At 35.9% G+C, this 12,096-nt stretch overlaps 3 protein-coding genes across 3 annotated transcripts; 2 read left to right on the top strand and 1 right to left on the bottom strand.

Moving 5' to 3' along the window:
• Positions 1 to 1,796: 1,796 nt before the first annotated feature.
• LOC132192464 (hydroxysteroid dehydrogenase-like protein 2) lies at positions 1,797 to 3,235 on the top strand. Its single transcript, XM_059612440.1, has 7 exons — positions 1,797 to 1,934; positions 1,993 to 2,052; positions 2,113 to 2,273; positions 2,340 to 2,553; positions 2,611 to 2,816; positions 2,870 to 3,067; positions 3,122 to 3,235. The coding sequence occupies exons 2-7, from the start codon at positions 2,045 to 2,047 to the stop codon at positions 3,196 to 3,198; spliced, it is 864 nt and encodes a 287-aa protein (XP_059468423.1). The 5' UTR covers positions 1,797 to 1,934; positions 1,993 to 2,044; the 3' UTR covers positions 3,199 to 3,235.
• Positions 3,236 to 3,880: 645 nt separating this feature from the next.
• On the top strand, positions 3,881 to 6,949 carry LOC132192739 (hydroxysteroid dehydrogenase-like protein 2). The gene is made up of 8 exons (XM_059612835.1): positions 3,881 to 4,087; positions 4,152 to 4,315; positions 4,434 to 4,647; positions 4,700 to 4,905; positions 5,366 to 5,569; positions 5,621 to 5,815; positions 5,874 to 6,002; positions 6,642 to 6,949. The coding sequence occupies exons 1-8, from the start codon at positions 4,071 to 4,073 to the stop codon at positions 6,752 to 6,754; spliced, it is 1,242 nt and encodes a 413-aa protein (XP_059468818.1). The 5' UTR covers positions 3,881 to 4,070; the 3' UTR covers positions 6,755 to 6,949.
• LOC132192738 (acid-sensing ion channel 2-like) lies at positions 6,636 to 10,059 on the bottom strand. Its single transcript, XM_059612834.1, has 8 exons — positions 10,026 to 10,059; positions 9,769 to 9,920; positions 9,110 to 9,241; positions 8,903 to 9,050; positions 8,658 to 8,846; positions 7,906 to 8,054; positions 7,595 to 7,798; positions 6,636 to 7,324 (listed from the first exon to the last, which is right to left on the bottom strand). Exons 1-8 carry the CDS (start codon positions 10,042 to 10,044, stop codon positions 7,019 to 7,021), a joined length of 1,299 nt encoding a protein of 432 aa, XP_059468817.1. The 5' UTR covers positions 10,045 to 10,059; the 3' UTR covers positions 6,636 to 7,018.
• Between the last annotated feature and the right edge of the window lie 2,037 nt (positions 10,060 to 12,096).

The raw sequence follows: 12,096 nt of genomic DNA, 5'->3' as shown, positions 1-12,096 counted from the left end.
AACTTTTGGAAGTCCATAGAATTTCTGTTGCCAATTCCCATGATTTGATGAAAACGACAAAGTTGCAATTTTATTTCCGCAAACCAAAGCTCATTGTCAGCTCGAGGCGTGCATGATGCACACCAGAGTTGGTTGCTCGAAGGCGAAAGAGGGGGGCAGGTTATTCACTCCCTGACCCACTAACTACGAAGCGAGTTCTCTTCCGTCTTCTGAGACTCCTCATTGCTCTCACACCTTTATTTTTCCCCACTTGCCTCGTCTCTACACGTGTGTGAGCGAAAGAGAGACGTGCAAATAAAATAATTAACTTGAACTTGCGATACAATCTGCTCTTGTAAATTCGTTTGATTTTCAGCCAACTCGTTCCGAAATGAAATGAAAAGAGTTGTAAATCACGCCTTGTGTGTTTACGCCGAGTTGAAAATATAAAAGCAAATTTGTTGAAGTGCTCTTGAAAGGGCGATCGAGTGGAGTGTGTTGAGGCCCACCTGAACTATAGCGAGGCGTATTTTCATTGTCCGTGCAGCCACCCTCGCTATTTTGACCGCTGGCTGACCAGCGTCGGGACAAAAAGGGATTTATTTTACAGCACTCTCAGGTCTCTTTCAAATCAGAAGCGAGAGTGTGGAGATCGATCTTTTGTTGAAAGACACGTCGATCCATCTCCGACCTTTTACGAATAAAAGATAAATATAAATTCATGTATAAAATTTTGCGGAAAATTTATTCCCCGCCGGAATTTCATACTAACAAGGCCATCGCTCAACACCATAATCACTATTCAGAAGCAGAAAGTGAAACGACGGATGGATGGGTCCTTGTATAAATCATCCTCGTGGCTCACACGATATTTTTAAACTAATGCCCCTGATGCGTATGCAACCGGCGAGTCGCTTCTCCTCTGCGTGCTGCGTTTAAATTATTCCAAAGGCGCTTTAGAGTAATCTAATTATATTGGGGGTTTTAATTTCTTTAAAAAACACAACATTATTTGATAAATTTACTGAGAATTGTAAGCACTTTTTGTTTTAAATGCATAATTCTCTACATTTAATATCAGGCGGAATGAAAATGAATAAAAATTATACAGTATAGCTCAAAGTTGAACTTGGATTTTTATTGCAAGAGCGAGAACGAAATAGAAAATGATTAAAAGTTAAAAACTGAAAATTAATTATTACAGGACTAAGAATGACGTTTGATGAGAAAATCTTTTTTAATACTGGACTGATACTGGATGAAAAAATGAGACAAAAATTTTAACACTTTTTTAGATCAATAAAAAAATTTAATACAAATTTTTACCTTTTAATATGTATATTAATTTTTATACTGCCCACAAATCTTTTGCAATTTTATGAGCGGTTGAAACCAGTTTTTATAAATTTAAAAAAAAAAATTGTCGTTTACCCTGCAATGCTTTTAAGCCAACGTAACTGTAATTTTTTTACCTTTTAAATTTTAAAAATAGCGTGTCGACCGTATTTTCAGTTTAAAAAAAGGAAATTTCTAGGCTCTTGAAATTTCAATTTCAGAATATTTCTGCTGCGAACACAATATTTGTGATTTTTCAATCTCTAATTAATTCTGAGTTGAAAGAAATGACTGGATAAAACCATAAATCACAAAATTGAGTTAAAGTAAATTATATAAATTAAATTTTATTATTTAAGCGTACGACTTGCGCTTTTTATTATTTTTATTTATTTTTAACTCAATGATCTTCTCACCGACAATCTCCATGGCAACCGCAGCATCTCACCAATGGAGTTATTTAAAGGGGACTATATAAAGGAGAAGCATGAAATTGTGACACTCTTTGAGTGTCCAGCTGACGTACTTAAAATACATTAAGACCTTTGAACACTCAGCTCTTTTGTTTGTATGCTCATTTAATTTTAATCAATGGCCGTCTAGCAGAAGAGCATAGGAAGGTACGTGTTGAAGATTAACTCTTCTATATTTTTATCTGAAATTATATGTTTCTTATAGTCTTATCATCTTGTTGAACTACACATTACCGGTCGCCTTGTTTTTGTGTCAGATGAGTTCGTAAGTTAAAATTAATTTAAATTAAAGGAATTATGTTTCATTTTTTTTTCATCGTTGAAGTCTCCGCGGAAAAACACTTTTCATTACCGGCTCGAGCCGGGGAATTGGTAAAGCAATTGCGTTGAGGGCAGCCCGTGATGGAGCAAACGTTGTGATCGCAGCCAAAACGACCGAACCACATCCGAAATTACCCGGCACTATATACACAGCTGCCAAAGAAGGTTGCATAATTTTTTCTAAAAGAAATATAATTTTAAATTAAATGATTTTTATTTAACTTTTTTCAGTTGAGGATGCCGGTGGAAAGGCCCTTCCCTGTGTTGTGGACATCAGAGAGGAACAAACGGTGGCCAAAGCTGTCGAGGACACAGTCCGACTATTCGGGGGCATCGACATTTTGGTCAACAATGCCAGTGCAATTTCTCTGACTCCTACTTCGCATACTGACATGAAAAGATTTGATTTGATGCACGGAATTAATACCAGAGGAACTTACCTAGTGTAAATTTAATTTTATTATCAAATTTTTACTTTTATTATTATTTTACTAAACTATAGCTCAAAACTTTGCCTTCCACACCTTCTGAAAGCAAAGAATCCACACATTTTGAACATCAGTCCGCCCTTAAACATGGCACCTCACTGGTTCAAAGGACATCTGGCATACACGATGGCCAAGTATGGAATGTCCATGTGCGTTCTAGGCATGGCCGAGGAGTTTCGGTCAAAGAAATTGGCAGCAAACGCTCTTTGGCCCAAAACTGGTAGAATTGAAATTATTTTTTTTTTATATATAAAATTAAGCTCCTTGGTAAAGCTGTTTGGACAGCGGCGATGGAATTGTTGGCCGGAGACATGGCAGCTAAAGTTTCGAGAAAGCCGGAAATCATGTCCGATGCTGCGCACATCATTTTGACCAAGGACAGCAGTACTTTTACAGGAAATTTTACGGTAGACGAAGATCTCTTGAGGTCAGAAGGTGTTACAGATTTTGACCACTACGCGGTCGATCCCAGTAAGGAAATTAAATTTGAAAATGGGAAAAATTTAAATGAATTAATTTTTACAGAGTACAAAGACAAACTGATGCCTGATGGCTTCCTTGACGTTCCTCCTGAAAAGTTAGCCAAATTTTTCAGTAAATAAGTTTAAAATTATTGAATAAAAATGTTTTTCATTAGTATTTCATTGATTGAACTAAATTTTATAATTATATTTTCTTGATAATTGATATAAAATATTTAAATTAGTTTCTTTTAAATTAAACACCATACTCGTTAATAGGAAACAGATTTAATTAATAACATGCATCGCTCTAGGGTTCTTTTATTTTTTTAGTCCCTTTTGTTAAATATTTAATAATTTTACTCAATTTTTAAAAAGATTACATATGGAAACTCAAAAATACATTTTTTTACGATTTTAAAATAATTGAAAATAAAAACTAAAATAACAAATAATATGGAAGCATGGCATATTTTTATTTTTTATTAGCTTTCAAAGCTTTTAATATTTAAGGCTACATTCATCCAGTCAAGAACTTTATAGATTTATTCAACAATAAGAAGCCTTCAATTAAACTGAGCGAGTCGCATTTAATTTTGACCGGATGCTGAGAGTAAAATTAATTATTGATTTTTTTTTGCGAAAATAAATCAAATCTCCAAATGAATTTGTACCATCTGACAAATGCATCAGTTTTATAATTTCCTAGGGGCATCATAGCAGCCAATTCTATTTCTTGCCTGTGCGTTATGCAACCTGCTCGACGCGTACCACGGAGGCTCAAGCCGGATGTGCGCGTGTGCGGCACCGCCGATGAATGGAGCCGGATCATATGGGAATAGTAAACAATGGAATGCGTTAGCGTGGCAGTCTGACCTTTAGTACTCTGGTTTAATTTATACCCAAGTCCGCGACAAGTGTGACTTGCAGATAAGATAATATTTTGCCCAATCGGTGCCTAATTAGAGTTAGCCGATAGCCCAGTGCGGGGAGCAAGGTGCACTAGAGCCAAAATGATCAGCAACACTGGGTGCGTTTTCCTATGTCTTATTTTTTAAGTAGGAAATTTTATTCAGATTTCTGTTTTATTGTAGGAAACTCGCCGGACAAACGCTGTTCATCACAGGCGCGAGTCGCGGAATCGGAAAGGCGATCGCCCTGAAGGCGGCCAAAGATGGGGCCAACATCGTTGTGGCGGCCAAGACCGCTGACCCACATCCCAAACTGCCCGGCACAATTTACTCTGCTGCCAAAGAGAGTACGAAATAATTAAGATTTTTCAATTTAAAAGAATAAGATTAGGAATTTTCAAAATTTGACCCTAAAATTTATAAAGTTTTTTCAATTTTTTTTAACCAATTTTAAAATTATTCCAGTTGAGGCCGCTGGAGGCAAAGCCCTTCCATGCGTTGTGGACGTCAGAGACGAAAAGTCGGTCGCTTCGGCTGTGGAGGACGCCGTCAAGGCCTTCGGAGGCATCGACATCCTAATCAACAACGCCAGCGCCATTTCCCTGACGCCAACCCTTCATACAGACATGAAGCGTTACGATCTGATGCACAGCGTCAACACCCGAGGCACATTCCTTGTGTAAAAACCTCTAATATTTGAAAGATGAAATTTTAAAAAACAAAACTTTTAGTTCAAAGTTGTGTCTGCCGCACCTGCTCAAGAGCAAGAACGCCCACATTCTGAACCTGAGTCCGCCGCTGAACATGGCGCCGCACTGGTTCAAAGACCACGTCGCCTACACCATGGCCAAATACGGAATGTCCATGTGTGTGCTCGGAATGGCCGAGGAGTTCAGGGACAAAAAGGTGGCCGTCAATGCTCTGTGGCCCAGAACTGGTCAGTTTACTCTATTTTACTGAAAATTTGATAAAACTTGGTTATTGAACAAAAGCAGTTTTGGCAAAACATTCATTGTTAATTAATTAAAACTACTTGGAATTCAATCTTTTAGGGCTCCTCCTTGATTTCAGATAAAATTCAGTAGTTCAATAAGTTCAATAGCATAATGGAAGTGTGTAGTAAAAATCACTGATTTCTATAGCATTATATTTTAAATCTCGATAGCTTCAAAAAAGAAATTGACATTCAACATGCAATATATGCTTGTCCTTTTTTATGAAATGTTTTGTATTCATTTATAGTTTTATAATATATTCTTGAAAATTAATAGATTTTTTTTATCACTCGTGAGAAAATAAGAATAAAATTTAAAAAAAATTATAATTTTAGGATCTAAAACAAATGTTTTTTTCTAGTTTTTTTTTATGATTATTTTTAAAAATTCCTTTTTTTGTAGCTATTTTGACTGCTGCCATGGAGATGCTTGCTGGAGGACAAAGTGAGGCGGCTGCCATGTCTCGCAAACCCGACATCATGGCTGACGCTGCCTACCTCATCCTCACCAAAGACAGTGGTTCCTTCACTGGAAATTTCACCATTGACGACGAGGTTTTGGCCGCTGCTGGCATCAAGGATTTCGACTCCTATGCTGTTGATCCGAGTATGTTAAAAAAATCTCTTCTTTAGAATATTGAATCAAAATTATTTTTAGGCCAAAAGGATAATTTGATGCCTGATTTCTTCCTGGACGTTGCTCCGGAAAAGATCATTAAGGAACACATCAAGAAGGAGAAATCTGATGGTGGTGCTACCGGAGGCGTTGCCAAAGTCTTCAAGTCCATTGAGGCCAATCTTAGTGAGGAGCTGGTCGGAAAAATCCAGGCCATTTATCAGTTCAACGTGTCCGGTATATTAAATTAAATATCCAATAAAGTACAAAAGAAATAATATTTTTTTAAACCTAGGTTCGGAGGAAGGAAAGTGGTTTTTGGATCTTAAGACTGGAAAGGGCAGCACTGGCAAGGGTGACGCACCCAGCGCTGCTGATGCTACCCTGAGCATGGACAGCAGACACTTTGCCGATATGTTCGCAGGTATGGAAAAAAAGTTTATTGAGACAATTGTCTCGGAGACTCGGTGGGTCTCGGCTAGTCCCCGTGAGTTTTAGGTCCACATAAGCACAAATTTCTTTAAATTAAGAAATAAATTTGCTTGACATACATTTTAATTAATTAAATTTTAATTTATAAAAAACTCAATTTAATACATGCATCTCAATAATAGTTTCAGTTTAATATTTTAAGTTTAGTGTAAACTTATTAAATTTTGCTTACATTCATTAATTTTGTTAAAACATAAATTAATGTTAATTTCCACTAATACCAACTTAATCCACTTTTGATAAAAAAATTTATAATTTAATTTTGATATAATTCATATAAGCTTACGTATATAGATAGTTAATAATTTAATTTGGTTCATGAAACATTGACACTTAATCACTTAATAAGTTCAACTCTTCTATTTACTATTTACTAAAGAATCATGGAATATAACTTATAAGTTCTCTCCGATTTTTTTTCTACAAAAATTTCAAACATTTACTATATTATTACAGGGGGGATTTCAAAATTTAACACCAACACATAATAAAATCTTTTTTATCGATCTTATTAGTAATATTGAATTCATTGTAAATTCCAAGTGAAATAAATTTTTTCATCAATTTTCAGGCAAACTGAAGCCCGCAAGTGCTTTCATGACTGGCAAGCTCAAAATTTCGGGCAACCTTCAAAAGGCCATGAAGCTAGAGAAGTTGATGGGACACCTCAAGGCAAAAATGTAAACGCCAACCAACGAGACAGCCTATATTGTTGAATTATGTATTGAATTTTGTTAATTAATTCCTTATCGCGTGCACACTATTTATTCGGGCCAGGAAACCAAACTCTGTAATTTTTATTGCATGAATTGTTTGGAAAATTTGTTTATTACCTTATAGTTTAAGCAGACACAATAAAACATATACTTTTTGTAGCAATTTCCTTGTTTTAATTAAACGATTGTGGAAAGTGCCTATGTAGCATAACTTTGGGTCATAAAGAAGGTTTCAACGCTTGATGATGTTGACGGCGCTGTTTATGGAGCTGCTGCGACTGGTGCTGACGCTGCCGCCGTCGGTGCTTTTTTTGGCGCAGCAGGTGAAAATCTGCAGCACTTTTCCCAGCATGCTCAGCAAACTGAGCACCGACACGCCGAGCAGGAACCCGAGAGACCCGCCCGCGTCGGCCACAAACCGTGATAAATCGTAGTCGGCGTGCTCTTTCACCGAAGTGATCATTTTTGAGGTGTGGAAAACATACATTTGGCTGTAGTAACGCGGTGCTGAACTTGTCGCTATCGTCTCTCGATTCACCTAAGATTTAACCGGATTTAACAATACATAAACAATTTACAGAAATTTTAAAATTTGTTTAACTTTAGTTATGTTTAAGTAATGCGAAGAACAAAAACTTTTTTCATGATATAGGTTTATATTAATTTTTAATAAAACACTTCCAAATTTGAAAAAAAAATCTTAATGGCAGAAATTTTTTTTAATGTTAAAATCTTTACCGTTTTATTTTAATTTGAATTTAGATTGACTGTATTATTATCTTTTTTTTTTAAATTAATAATTGCTTACCAGAAAAGCAGAATATTGGGTGATGTGGCACGGCTTGCCACATTGCTCAGAGCACTGCTCGCTGACCGTGTTTTTGCGGTACTCGACCATTACAGTTCGCATGGCCGTGTAGTTGTTGCACTCGGGATAGCCGACGCCCGGCATCCAAGGCACCGAGCAGCCCGCCTTGTCTGCAATTTCCTGCCACCGACACCTTTCCACGCACTGGAACACCCCAATTTGCATTGCAAACAAAACCCGTCAAATTAATTACAAACGTGGACTGCTTGTTTACACAAAACCCGCCGCGTTTATATCTAATTTAGACTCACGTTTGTCGCGCTGTACTGCCAGTCGGGGTTGCATTCAGATTTCGGGTGGTCCTTTCGCTCTAGTTGCTGCACGGTTAGTTTTACGTTCAACTGCTCGCCGATTGGCAAAATGATCAGTTCTTGAGAGCCAAAATTTTGCAAGGTGTTTTCTGAAATGCGTAAAGGTTAGGAAATAATGTTCATTTCTTTCAAGAAAATTAAAGTTTCAAACAAATTTGATACAGATTAGATTTTCGTATAATACATGTTAATTTTTTCAATATAATTATTTTTATTCTATTTTTTTTTTATAAATTTTGAAATCATTGAGGGTGTGTTTTAAATCTATACAATTTTAAAAGAGATTTTATCGAACTTCAGTTAATTTACATATAAATGAAAACGCACATTATGGAATCTATTTTCTAATGAAAGTTTCGCTCTCGTCAAGCAGGTTGTCTAATTTGTATATCTGCAGGCGCTATCCATAGTATGTCGGCTCACGTGCTCATGCATCATCAGGCCAAATCACATAAGGTTTACAAAGTAAACAAAATTTTCAAGAATTATGCAGCAGGAACAGCGTTGGGATTAAAAAAATCATTACCGAAAAGGCAAACATTTTTTTAAAAGAAATATCAAATATTTCTCTTTTAAATTAATCTAAAGGAAAGAAAAAATTAATTTGGAGTTAGTTTTTCATTCGAGTTGACTTCTGAATTTTTATAATTTCACCTGCAATTTTGGGAAATTTTCTGTTTCTATTTAATTACCGGTAAACGCGTCGTTGACTTGGTGTACGAAAACCTTCCACGGAGTTCGAGGGTCCGGTTTGGTGGTTACGGCGTGCTTCAGAACGATGGACCAGCCTGATGAACTGCCCACCTCCTTTGTGGAGATGATCGGAATCAAAGAGTGACACAGCCCGTTCTCAAAGTAAAACGTGCTTTTCATCTCCACGTCTGCGACAGCAAGAATTTTACATTCGAACGATTCTCTAAAAAAGCGGATTTCTTACGACTAGGAGAGGAGCCGAGGCCGTAGATGACAAAGTTCTCCGACTCGGAATAAGTGGCTTTCTGCCAGAATTCCGCCAGCGTGGTCTCGTTGAATGGAAATTTGGCCCACTCGGACGTGTGCGTAATCTCGCTGGCCAAACCGTAGTCCTGCGAAATATCCGAGGGTGAAATCGGAGAAAATGGAAATTTTACTCGCGTCTTTTCACCTTGAGCACGTTGGCTTTGTAGGGCGGATTGCGACAAATCGTCAGCGCCGGGTAGCTCAGGGTTGAGTTGATCTTTAGTTCCGTCCTTGTGGACAACGGCGGGTAGCTCAGTTTCAATATGCATTCGGAGAGCTTGAAAAATTATATAAAAAAGTTCCTGAGGTTGATTTTAACTTTTAATTAAAAAGAATATTGCCCTGATTTATATTTCAGTTGAACTAATCTTCTTTACATAAATAAATAAATTTGCATAAAACATTAATAATAATTTGGATTTTTGGAATTGAGCAGAATGAAAATTAATATTATATCAATAATCGTTTCTTATAACTCCCTTTGGAATTAAGTAAAAGAAAAAAAATATATGAAAATGAATTGAAAAAAAAATACTTTTTCTTGTAAATGACAAGACTTGCATTTTTTTTTAATTAAAATTCTAATTTTGTTATTAATATTTTAATTCTTATCAATTAATATGATAATTGAAACAAAAATTGAACTATAACAATATTTTATCCTCGGCCTGCACGCATGGAAATTAAATAATTTAATGAAAGATTCCTTTTAAAATTAAAGATTTACTCCTAAAACTTCCAACATAATTTTGTCTCGTTAATAATTTTTTTTTTTTAATAAAAAACTTTTATGTTTTTTGGCACCTGAAAAATGACAGCAGTCATGCAGGCGACGAGAACGCAGAGCTTGAGTGCCTGCTTGAGCCAGGTGGCAGAGGTGCACGCCTGAATGACACTTTTCTCACCGCCGGCCTCCTCGGCTGTGCTGCCCTTCTCGACCCCGAACCCTTCCGTCGCTGCAAAATATCCAACAAACAAATTCACCCGTCCGAAAATAAATAAATAAATCCGCCGAGTTGGCGCGAATCACGCATGAATAATGCACAAATTTCGCAGCTCACCGAATGCCAGCGACTTCATCTCTCGGGCGCTCCTCGTCAGATATAATCCCGTTGTCGGAGGGAAAAATCGACCTCGTCTTTTACAACCCTTTATCTGCGTTTTTTTTTTACAAAAGGGCGGCCCGCGCACAACAATAATAAATCACAATCGAGGCCGCCAGTTTTATGAAGACCCGTGGGAGGCTCGGGTGAGGTTTATTTTGATAAAGAGATGCAGCCGGGGCAATAAGGGCGGGATTCAAATTGAGAAATGGGCACAGAAATACACCCTTCTTGGGTTTAAAGGGTTCAATATCAAGAATATATGCAATACAGTTCAAAAACCGATGATAAAAAGATTTTTGGCGGAGGATTCTCAGAAAATTGTATTTAATTTATTGCATTAATATTTTCTCCATAGAAATTTTTATAATAATTACACGTTATATGCTTTTTTTTTTTAAATTTTTCCATTTGGAAAATCAATGATCGAGTGCTTTGATTCATAATGTTTTATTTGATTTTTCCTTATCCTCAGAGTGTTCTTTTTAGCAGTTAAAAAATAATTGTTTCACAGTAAAGCAGAATATTTTATTCTCAATTTTTTTATCCCTTCAAAGGGTTTTTGATTGCTTGTCTAATTTTAATTTCAACATAAATTTATAAGAACATAAAAATATTAATATAGTGAATGTAATTCAGTAAAAATTACATGAGTTTGAAGAGTTGTTGACCGTGAATTATTTTAATTGATCGTCACTTAAATAATTTGTATCCCTAGAGCTGCAAAAAAACCTTTTTTAAATTTAAATGTTTAATGAAATTATTACTTAATTATGAAATTATGACTTATGACCCAAAATTTCCTAGCTCTCATCTCTCATGTGAGGCTTTAATACAAGACCTGTAAGTATACGGCTTAAAATATAAAAATGGGGGTTTGTTTTAAATTGATATAAAAAAATTGCCAAAAAGCACTGAAGAATTCATCCGAAATTTTATAAGGCTTTCTAAGCATTATTAGTTAATAAATTCATAAAATATTTTTATATTATAATAAATATATTGTTTTAATATAAAATAAATTTAATAAAATCTTATGATTGTAAGTTAAATCCTTTAGAGTAAAAGGTATTTTAAATAAAATACATAAAATAAACTTCTATAACTTTTTTTTCTTAGACTAAAGAAGCATTTATTTTGATAACCGATCAGCCTTCAATTTTCCTCATTTAAAAAATATAACATTTTTTTTATTGCAAATTATAATAAAAACAGCCCTTTTTCAAAATAATATAAAACTTTTTCAATTTAGGAAAGAGTCGGTGGATTCATCAGTTATTTGTTGGAGTTTTATTTCACTTTTTCCTCCTTTTCGGAGCTTTTGGTAATTCCCAGATTCCCTTTTCCCATCTCGGCTAATAGTAATGGCGAGAACAACAACAGGGCATCAACAACTATACTGTTCGGCAAGTTAATGGAATCCGAAAAGCCGCCACTCTCCGCAAAAGCTTTCACGGGCTGGTGACGCAAACCGTAAATATTTCAGAATTAGCTACGCGAGGCCCTCTTCGGTTGCTCAACTAAAAAGCGTGGAAAAAGTTGCTCGCGAGTACGCATAGGGCGTGTGCAATTATTAACGCGGCACGCGAAATTTATGGCGGCTTCGAGTCGAGCGCAATAATTCATGGCGCACCGTGCACGCCCGGTGGTGATAATAATGAAAAAACAGGTGTCACTTTTACAACCCCGAGCAACACAAAACACCCTTTATTCTTCTGCCGAGCGCATAAACAACGCTAGAAACAAATCTCTTGTGCACAAAACACTTTATTCCCCGAAAGCAAATAAAATAAAAATTGCGCAGAGTGAGAAAAGCACTTGCAACTTTGTGAGTTGATCTTAATTAATTGATTAAATAAAAGTTGCCGTTCATTCAATTTATGGCCCTATCCAGTTAAGAGTTTGAATTTAAAATTTGAAAATATTATAAAATTTTGTTTAAACTGAAAACTTGATTGAAAAATTCGGCCTCCTTAGCGATGGATGGATGGATGGTTTGTTCAAGATTTCTCTTATCCTGCCAAGCGTA

Source organism: Neocloeon triangulifer, unplaced genomic scaffold (assembly GCF_031216515.1).
Source record: "Neocloeon triangulifer isolate White Clay Creek 2 clone unplaced genomic scaffold, ASM3121651v1 ptg000003l, whole genome shotgun sequence".
Taxonomy (NCBI): Eukaryota; Metazoa; Arthropoda; class Insecta; order Ephemeroptera; family Baetidae; genus Neocloeon; species Neocloeon triangulifer.
This window is presented reverse-complemented; position numbering and strand designations above follow the sequence as displayed.